The 11,641-nt window shown below is 27.3% G+C and overlaps 1 protein-coding gene across 1 annotated transcript; it reads left to right on the plus strand.

The window, feature by feature from the left end:
- Window positions 1-734: 734 nt before the first annotated feature.
- Window positions 735-10,160, plus strand: LOC107456899 (BTB/POZ domain-containing protein KCTD12-like). Its single transcript, XM_071187503.1, has one exon. The coding sequence runs from the start codon at window positions 1,215-1,217 to the stop codon at window positions 2,010-2,012; it is 798 nt and encodes a 265-aa protein (XP_071043604.1). The 5' UTR covers window positions 735-1,214; the 3' UTR covers window positions 2,013-10,160.
- Window positions 10,161-11,641: the final 1,481 nt, after the last annotated feature.

Consider the following 11,641-nt stretch of genomic DNA (forward strand, 5'->3'; position numbering starts at 1 on the left):
TGGCCCCTTAATGTTAATTTTACTTTTTGAGTATTCACTATATTTTGGTTGTCAAAATTCATAATTCGTCAAAAAGAGGTATATTAATTCAGAAAAGTATATTTTTGTGTCCGATTTCGTGACTTGAAATATCGTCCACACTAATTAATTAGCATCTCTTAGCCTCTCTTCGAGGCATTAGCATTGGTTACTCTCTCGAGCCATTAAGCTCGTGTCCTAGAGGGTGAAAATACAATCATTAGATCAAAAGTTATTAGAAATGTTTTTTTTTAGTTGTGCACACAAAGACACAAAGTGTTCGATAATGATTTGTCATTCATAATTCTCTATTAAAATTTAAAACAACAATACTTCTGTTATTGGAAAAAATGCAACCTATCTATATATTTTCCCATTTGATTTTTAAGAAAATGTTTTTAAAATCATTGTTAGAAAGCAAAAACAAATTATAAAAACAAACTTCTTTTTTATGTCATTGAAAGCTGATAAATCATAAATATGTTTTTTATTTTGGAATTTGAGAAAAAACTTTAATGAATATAAATTTACAGAAAAATTACGAAACAAATGATGAAAAAATTACATTTGAAATTAATTAGTATAATGATACACGATAACTCTTAAGAACTTCATAATCTTTGAATCTTTTATTCTTTCCTAAACATCTTCGTTAGATTTTTAAGTGATGAATGAATAAATAGGACTGAAAGCCAGAATAGTATTACAAATAAATACTTGGTAGATTCCAATTTTGGCAAAAAGTGTAGGATTTAATCTTAAATATGATAGATATCAAATATTATTCAATGAGTTATCCCGATATTTTATGTTCTTATTGAAGTATTTTGATCTCCTGTGAAAATCAACTTGTTTTTTTTGAATTAGTGAAAGCTTGGAGTTGTACTATAATAACAAAATACCACAACAGATGGCGTTGGAATATCACTATCGATTTTTGTTGGTGGTCCTGTAATAAATAAAGGGAGAGAGAAACGAACGTTCCTCTGAATCCTGAGTCTTACCGATCCATGCATCGGAAGGGATGCTCCGACATCTGTTGAACATTCCTTCGCATCAGAACTCTACGTTTTCCCCTCCCAACTGTTCTCCCGGTCCTGTACGGAAGGGGGCAGGTTTCGATTAAGTACAGGTTTGGAAGCTTCATTCAGCGTTTATAAAAAGCAACAAGCTTTTAAATTCTTCCAATATCGATAATGGCCGCCAGCGCCGAGGACGGGGATGAATCTGAATTTCCACCCGTGATAGAACTAAATGTTGGCGGTGTTTTTTACACAACATCCCATGCTACTTTAACCAAAGAATCCAATTCCTTATTGGCACAGCTTTTTGGAGGAACCATTGCATCAGGACCTTATAGGGACTCAAAAGGCAAATTTTTCGTTGATAGAGACGGTGTGTTATTCAGATACATTCTGGATTATCTACGGGACCAGAAGATAGTTTTGCCGGAGAATTTCCACGAGAGAAAAAGACTAAGACACGAAGCCGAGTATTTTAATTTGCCAGGTCTCATAGCCAAGCTGGACTCCATTCCGGGTGCCAATTCCCCCTCTTCCTTTCTAGCCAGCTCATTCCCAGTAAACTTGGGCTTACCCGGTGCCCCAACTGGTCCACAAGGTTATATCATCATCGGATATAGAGGTACATTTGCTTTTGGACGAGATGGTCTGGCTGATGTCAAATTTCGAAAATTAACACGGATTTTGGTCAGTGGTCGTGTGAATCTCTGCCGTGAAGTTTTTGGAGAAACACTCAATGAGAGTCGTGATCCAGATCGTGGTAGCGATTGCAGGTATTCCGCAAGATTTTTCCTCAAACATAACTTCCTTGAACAAGCGTTTGATAACCTTCAGGAGGCTGGATTCCGATGCGTGGCTGCTGCTGGTTCGGGAACTTCATGCGGAGGAATCGGTGAACCAATGAAACCAGGCATGGACAGTGAGGAAAACAGATGGAATCACTACAATGAATTTGTTTTCACAAGACCCTGAGAAAAGCACACCGTGAAATTAACTATAGACTACACCAATTCTTTTTTGTGGTCCCACATATTTTCCCTTTCCTAATTGACAATTGTGTGTAAATAAATAATATTATCCAGTGTTCGCCAGTACGCAATTTTTGATGGCATTATCTTTGTCCATAATAATGGTGTGAAAGCAATGTTTTTCTAGATTTTCAAGTGAAGATCATCTACAAGATTCAAAGAGACTAAAAGTTATTTGGGCTGATGGTATAATTTAGTAGCTGTCTTTTAGAAAAGAATACAAGGTATAGTTAAAATTTATTCCCAAATACTTTTTTATTCATTAAATTTTAATATTTTTTAATTAACTAAAATTTGTACACATAAAAGTTCCTTTAAAATTTATTTGAGCTGTAATTTTAATTTCTTAATATCTAATTTTAGATGATTATTTTTTATGATTAACAAATGCTTATATTTATGGTATGAATTTTAATTTAAACAATAGTTTTCTTTGTTTTTGATACATGCAAATTTCTATTTAACATATCTTTCTAATGTTATATAGAGCTGCAATAAAATATTTGTATTTACTTAATAGATGTGTTGACTATTTTCATACCCTTTGTTTTTATCTGCTAGTTTTGTTGATTAGAACTAACTATTTTGTGACATTCATTTTGTTGTTTCTACAGTTTTTTTTCCCGAAATTTTCCTCTAATTATTACAGTGTTTCCATAGACCCATTTTATCCCTCCAGCTTTTAGTGGTATGCTGTTTACCAGTTCCATGCCATTCTTGTTGCAAAGTATATCAACTGCTAGTTATATCGTATGCAAAGTTGCAATAAACTACGCTTTCTTTTGTATTTATCATTGTCCAATTTTGTCAAACTTGGGCGAACACTGGCTGAAAATTAGATTCATGTTTTATACGAATATGTTAGCCCAATAACATTCACTTAATTCTCATGTTTTGATATCGCAAGGAGGGGTGACTTGTTATTGACTGTGCAAGCATTTTACACAACTTTTTGGAAAGTTTACACTTGTTAAGAATTAAAATATATTCATTTATTGGTTTAACTTCAAAAAAAAAACTATTTTTATGAGAAACATTTCTTAATGGCATTTTATATAGTAGCGAAGTTCTTATCTGTGAGAAGAACAAAAAATATAGAAAAGAAAACCTGTTACGAAATATAATTTTTTTCTAATTTTCAGATTTTCTTGAATAAAAAAATAAATTATAAACTATCTCAGTGAGATTCAAAGTAAAGGTTTGTAAATGAAGAAAACTTGAATAATCCTATTTAAAGAAACAGTATTTTTCTAGCCAAGAAATTTTTATTTAATAAGCATCTTTCATGCCAATATCCATTTAATAAGGATTTGTCATAGCTATTTCTCTTTAATGAGTATCATAATTAAAAAAAATTATGATTATCTTTTACACAAGTATTTATTTGATGAGTATTTCTTATGAACGTTTCTTTTGAATGAGTATCTTTCGTGAATTTTTTATTTTTTAATAAGCATTTGTTACGAATTTGTGGATTCAAAGAGAATCTTTTATGAAAGTTTTTCTAATCAGTCTCTTTCGTAATAGTTTTTCTTTTAAATATACCATGAAAGTTTATTCTTTTTTTCATAATTAAAAAAAATTAGTATCATAATTAAAAAAAATTATGATTATCTTTTACACAAGTATTTATTTGATGAGTATTTCTTATGAAAGTTTCTTTTGAATGAGTATCTTTCGTGAATTTTCTTCTTTAATAAGCATTTGTTAAGAATTTGTCGATTCAAAGAGAATCTTTCAAGAAAGTTTTTTCTGATCAGTCTCTTTCATGATAGTTTTTTTTTAAATAGACCATGAAAGTTTATTCTTTTTTTCATAATTAAAAAATATTAGTATCATAATTAAAAAGAAATTATGATTATCTTTTGCACAAGTATTTATTTGATGAGTATTTCTTATGAACGTCTCTTTTGAATGAGTTTCTTTCGTGAATTTTTTTCCTTAATAAGCATTTGTTATGAATTTGTCGATTCAAAGAGAATCTTTCATGATAGTTTTTTTTAAATAGACCATGAAAGTTTATTCTTTTTTGAGAATCAAATATCTTTTTATGAGCATATTCCCTAAAAGTGACCTGAAAGATGCTTTTCAATAAATTTCTAGTACTGGTTCTATTTACAATAAAGGTGGTACAATACCGAGTCACCCCGTTTTGCGGTAAGTGATCATGAAAAGTTGCTTGTTGTTTATAAACTAAAATATTCTCACATGAGAAATTTTTCTTATAGAATACAACAATATGTATCTTTACAGATGTATGCATATTTAGAACTATTATTCACTTCTTTAACACTTTCAACACTGATATCTATATAAAACTGGATTGCTTATTGGTGTTGCAACCTATGGTAGCGCATAATGCTCACTGAAACCACATTAGAAGAAACATATGGAATAGAATAAGTTAAGAAATAATTCAGTGATCAATAAATACTTCATAATTTGACTTAAGAATAGTATTTTTGAGAATTGAAAGTATGTAAAGATTATAATTAAGATTATATTATGAGAAATTCTCTATATTTCTCTAACTTATAGGCAAATTCTTTAGAAATAAAATTAATTTTGATTTTTACACAATTGCATTATAATGTCTTGTTTTAAAACCATTTATCAATGTTGCATTCGCAAAACTTGAAATGAGAAATCTTATTTGTAGAATGAGAAAAATAATTAACTTCATCTTTCGTTAATTTCTCATAATGGAATAGAAAGTCAATAAATATATTTTCAATTATTAGTTTAAAATACTTTTATAAACTACTTTTTTTTAATTATTATAACAATTGCTTTGATTTTTATTTCTATTTTTAGAAATTGAATTATTATTTGTATACAGCACATAAAATTCTGGAAAAATTATATCACTCCTTGAGTTATGGAAAATTTCTTGCTAAATTAGAAAATTTTCATTAACATTATTCAAAATATAATAATTGTCAATAATATTAATTTCTATTGAACTCAGAGGAAAAATCATTGCAAAACATCTTGTTAATTTTTTGCATTAGCATTCTCAAAGTATAGTTCATGCAGCTCTCCAACACTATTATCTAACACTATTTTATTTAAAATTATTTCCTTTAAATTTCTTGATTACAATGAGTTAAATGTTTTGATAATTTAAAATAATTATTTTTGAAATTCTGCATTCATGAAGTTTAAAATGAAAACAAAAAAAATAAGTTACAGAAAATTAATTCGTCAATTGTTTGTAAAGTGTTTATTTTTACATTCTTTTCAGAAAATTTAAATAAGTCAGTTCCGGAAAGATGCAGCTTATGAATATTTCTTTCAAACTATTGTTTTATTTTCTAGCAATTATTATTCAATCCTCATATCTTAATCTCTATTTTTGTTTACATATTATTTTCGGTTGGCAAGTTTGAAATGCTAACATAAAAACAATAAAATGTGTTCTACTTAATTTTGCCTAATTTTAATTTGAATTAAATAGTTAAAAGTAAAAAAAGCTGTAAAATAATGGTTGAAAAATGGTTTAATCTTGATTTATATTATTTGTCAATAATGGTTTTCATTGCTATTACACGCTTGTAAATTTTGAATGATGTTCGCATTATTTGTGAGTATAAACAAATGGTGAGTAAATAATTAAGAAAATTAATAAGTATTTCAGGAATACCTATCGATGATATAGATTTAATTAACACCGATTTTTGTATTTTGAAAGGGTTACATGTAGTTAAATCACTTGTTGTTCATAGGAAATTACATGTCCAGTGGAAATAAATAATACTTCTTACTGCTTTTAAAACAAAAATATAGCTATTGATTCATTTAGTACATTTAATTCCTTCCACCTATGTAAAAAAAATCAAATGTATGGTCCGGTTTATTATAAAGCTAAAAGAAAGTTTTAACTCAATAATGAAAAGCCAGATAGCTGTATTTTCTTTATTACACTTACAGTTTCTTTGATTATTTATAATGCAGTGTTCTAATACATTAAATCAATCTTAATATTTCAGACTTTACGACATAGTTTACTTTTAAATTGATAAAATTTTCTCAAAATCCGTTCATACAAACAATTTTTAAAGCACCATGTGATTGCAAAAACCATTAACAGTAGATGAAATAAGGTTTAATGCTTAATGCTTGCATTTGTAGCAGAGATCAGATGAATTTAATGCAGATTTTTGTATATAAAATACAATGTCTAAAAGCCAATCTTCATAGAAGTCATTAACAAATGAATCATGCAGATTGAAGCAAATATTGAAAAATCCTACATCCTTAATACATTTTGAGCATCTTCTGAACTAATTTTTGCAGAAAATTAAAATGCAAAAAAAATTTCAATTAATTTTTTCAGTTAACTTTTAGATATGGTAGGTGTGCAAAATTTATTCAAGAGTACAACAAAAGTCATGGCAAAATATTAAATTAGGTGAACTGGAGATATCATATATTACAAAAATTATGATTATTTGATGATTGCAATATTTTCATAATATGAAGCATATTTTGAACTCATGAAATGTATTTTGAATTTGGGAAATACATTTTAAGTTTGAGAAACATTTGAAATTATTTATATTAAATCACAATTGAATGGTTTCAATGGATTGCGATTCTGCTAATGTGGTTTTTAAACAATTTACCTTTAAAATAATAAGCTGTCCAATATATTATATAGCAATCAGTATGAGTAACTATAGCCAATGGCTTGTGATTTTTCATATAAGGCAAAGAGAAGTAATCGTTGTTCTTTTTCTTAACTGAAATGTCTTTCCGAACACACCTCAGTATTTAAGCAATCTGATTATCTTATTGTTGTTTGCAATTCACCTGTTTGGATTACATGTTTAGGAGCTGGTCAGAATTTTGTTCATATCAATATAATTATTGATGAGTTTTTAAAATGTATGCAAATTAAATTTTGCAAGCTGTAAGTTAATGTTAAAATTATTATTTAGAAGTGATTTTACATTGAAAATCAGATAATTTCATTACGCTTGAAAATGTGGCTAGTAAAATAAGAATTACTACTAGAGTACAGAAAAAGTTAGCAAAATAAGTATAAAGGTTGCCCAAAAGAAAAATGAGTGTGCGTGAAGGAATCAGAAATACAATAGCGATAACATCATCACACTTTAGGTTTATAAATTAAGGAATCAGCACCACACATTAAGTGTGACTGATTAATCAGTTCTCTTGAGAGCATTTAAAGTGAATGTAAAGTCATACTAAAGTGGATGCGTTGAATACAGAACACGTAGTAGTACTATTTTTAGTGTCAGAAGATGAGCGTAATGCTGATCCATACATCATCGTATAGCTTCTGTTTATGACAAACATTGACTAAGACAAAAAGCGATGAATGAATTGCTAAGCATTTTCTTATAAGGTGTACATAAACATCAGATTTGACAAGATACTGGGCTAGTTAATAACATGATCTGCAATGACTTATTTACTACTGTTGAAAAAATTATTAGGGATAATCGGAGAGTTGCCGATCGTGACATTTGAGTTGAACTCTGTTTGATAAAAGTAAAATGATTAGTGTCTTTAGAAAATTGTACTACTTCATTTTGTTTTGTTCTTAACACATCCTTCTTAGCTGGACTTAACACTCACTTTAAATGCCGTCATGCGAACTGGTTAATCAGCTTTAATCAAACTGTGAAGTATTCTTCTTATCTATTTCTAACGTTATCACACGTGTCCATTTTTTATTTGGGCAAATCTTATGTACATTCTTTTAAAATAAAATTATTAACATTCATGTCAGTACAATTTTAAGGGTAACAATAAAAAGTTCTATGTAAACTAACATTGAGCAATTAAATTGTAATGTAATCATATTACTAAATGTGATGTTTTGAAAGGAATATCATTCTTACTGATTTTAAAATAAAATACAATGAAGATTTATTCGAAGAATAAAATAACAGAAATAAACAAAATTTAGCAATAATTTTTGTAATTTTAATTACTTATAATTTTATATATTTATGATTTTAATTAATAATTTCTTATTATTTAAAGTATTAAAATTAAAGGAATTTCAAGATTTTTCATATTTTGTTTATTGTTATCAGAAAAAAATAAGTTAGTTTTTCAGCTCACATTTGTTATTAAATGAATTATAGAATGAGTGAAAATAATTAAACTGCTCAATATTATGTGTTAATAATAATGTTTGTTAACAAGTTTTTTCCAATATCAAAACATGGTACGCAAAAATCTGATTCTAAAACAAAAAAATATGAACTATATGGCTGGTGTTATTGAAATAGATATATTAATTATACTGTTTGTGGAAATATGTGTTTGCAAATGTTGTGAGATAGTAGGAGCAGAAGCAGATAGTTGAAAAATATTTGCTTGTTTATGTTAAGCATTTAAAACATGCACATTTGTAATAGATCACATGTAGAATATTGGAAACTCAATCACGCATATACTTGTCTGTTAAAAGCATTATAAATTTCATACTACTTTATATGTCAGAGATGTTACGCTGAATTTTACAACTCTTTACCTGAGATAATTTTACTGTAAATTAAATTGTGTTGTTGAAATGTTAAAATTATAAAAGTTGCTGTTAATAGAAAATGCAAAGTTAGTACAGCACTTGAAAAGTATTATGCTTTACTTATATATATTATGTAACGGTGAAAAAGATGTTCTTTTTTTCTGAAGAATTAGATTAAGTAAAATATTAATAGCAAATATAGTTGAATGAAACTGGTTAAGTATAAATTAAGGAAAATAGACAGATTAATTTCGTGATAAAGTATTATTTACTATAATTAAGCTGAATATTCTCTATTAGAAGTATCATGCATTTTACTGTTTTTAACCAGTTGATATTAGTATACAAAAAGAAAAAAAACTGAGAAATAGAAAAGAGTAAACGATGAGTTTCAAGGCCAGAATAATAGGTAGGATCAAAATTTGGTGTGATATATGTAAAATATTATTAATTTATCAGATGATAAAATCAAAAGTTTTTATATATCTTATAATATTTTGCTAAAGAAAGACAAATTATAATCATTGAAATAATAATCAAATATAATTTTTGTTCTTAGCTTCTATTCGAATCATCTTGCATTTTTATGAGTTCTTTACGAGATTCCTTATACTTGCTATTTCTTTCTAAAAGGATATTTTGGACAATACATTAAAGGTTTTATTAAATGATTTAGTTGGAAGCTGGTTTTTTACGCAGTTTTTGAAAACTTTTAATCATACGCTTATATTTTCAGTTAACCAATTAAAAATATTCCTTTTCAAAAATATTTTTTTTATATCCTTATATCCTTACTAGTTGATCTTATAAGTTTTCACTTGCTCCAAAATAATGATAAATATAAAATATATTCTAGTTAAATGATTTTTTTATGATCTGATAGTAAATAAGTTAGTTGTAAAATTAATAAATTTCAGCTATTCCAAAAGGGGGCTTTCATATCATTTAAGTGAATAACTTAAATATAATGGTTCAAATAAAGTATTATACCATGTTTTAAACAGCTGCATAAAATTTCAAAATCATTTTCAAAAATATCTCTAATTACACCATTTACACCTATTATACATAAAGTAATAGAAAAGTGTATTTCTGCTCAACTACAAATGAATATTATGCACAAGTAATTCTGGAAAAATTTGATGAAAAATTAATATCATTTACTATTATTATCTGATTGTAGAACTTTGGTATTATGTGTAATATTGGGCTTCCAGTAACAGTATTTGCTTTTAAAGTAATACTTTTCTGAAATTCTAAAGTACTCCAAAAGAGATTTACTGTAAATTTTCTGTAAAGTGAAAAAGTATTTATTGAGGAAATTTTACATTGCATATTATATAATGTGTTACATTTTGTATGGAAACTGCCAAATCACTTACATTGGCTTCATATCAAATATATGTATAATTTTGTGAAAAATTAGAATGATTGCTCAGAATTTGTGCAAGTCCAGCTCTGTTTGTAATTAGTTATGCACTTTCTTTTCGAACTTTGATTTTCGAAAAAAGATTTTTTTTTATGATCATGACCTTATTTGTGCACACAGCAGAAATGGAAAACATTAAAAGTTGTGTTTCAATTGTTGTTATGTTTGTTCTTTTCTTTAAACATTCAAGTCAAAACAAAAAAACAAAATTTTAAGATTAAAAAGGCAAATTTCATTATGAAACGGGACATGATCTGAATGTATCGGATCTGAAGATGGTCACAGAAATATATGGTATGGGTAGATAACCTGAGGTACACCGGAGTTTTAACAATATCATGCAAAGACTTATTGAAAATGAAAAAAAAAAGAAAAAAGAATGACGCTTTCAGATATTTAGTCAAAATCCACAACAATACTACTACTAACGTTTTACTGATTTTTGGAAATTCTTACCAACGAACAAGTTTCCAAATTTACACGATTGCAGTTAATTGCTGCAGTAATGGATTGGAAATAAATGTTTTCTATTGTGAATATAATAAATCTGAAATTTTGCTTAATATTATCTGGTATACACCTAAAATATAATAATACCGTTTACAAAGCATAATCTTCAAAATTAATTCCAATATAGATGACTTAGATAAGAAAAAACAAAGTCAAAATTTGTTTGCACTTTTATCAATTTATTTTTAAATTCTCCATTACTCAAACTTACATTAGTAGAATGAGCTATTATCATAAAGTCAACAAGGGACTACCCAGCTTCGAATGAATTTTACTGGATAACTTTTGTTCTAATGATCGGATTTTCGCGAACTAAATGCCATTCTAAATGGTTCAAAGAGTTTGCCGAAAATATGCTAATTAACTAGTGTAGACTATATTTTAAGTTATGACATCAGAATCAGAAATGTACTTTCTCTGAATAAACATACTTTTTTTTAACGGATTTGGATTTTTGATTATCAAAATATGGAGGTTATTGCACTTAGAAAAGTATGGCTACTATAGTTTGGTCAAGAGAGCGTTCGAAAATTTGGGCCTCTTGTTTGTTTTATTTTTTGCGTATTTTGCTATATCTCAAGAAGTTTTTAAGAGAATCAAAACTCTTTTGCTCTCAATTATAAAATTTTTTTATCAAGAGATAATTTTACAATAAAAAATAATTTTTTATACTTTATCTCTCTATACTATAATTATTTATTATGTTATATTTAATTTTTTTATAATGGTTAAAGAAAGGTTTAAATTTTAAGATGCATAATACATTTTTAAATGAAAAAAATCCAAAATTTTAAAGAAATCTGTTGAATACTTTTGAGAAATTGAAGTTTAAAAAATATGGCATTTGAAAAATTTCATAGCTCAGAAACTACTGGACTGATTTTATTCAAATTTTGTATTTTGTAATTTAAAGTTAAAATGCTGTTAAAATTTGCGCACCTTACGATTCAAAATAGAATTATCTTTGGATGAGCGAGTTTTATAATTTTGGGATTCGAATACGATATTTAATTCGATTAAACTTAGAGATATTGCGAAACAAGCAAAAAGTGAAATTATCAATAAAGGATCCAAATTTTCGACCACTACTAGACTAAATGATTGGGACTACATTATTGCGGCTACTATT

This window comes from Parasteatoda tepidariorum, chromosome X1 (assembly GCF_043381705.1).
Source record: "Parasteatoda tepidariorum isolate YZ-2023 chromosome X1, CAS_Ptep_4.0, whole genome shotgun sequence".
NCBI classification, from domain to species: Eukaryota; Metazoa; Arthropoda; class Arachnida; order Araneae; family Theridiidae; genus Parasteatoda; species Parasteatoda tepidariorum.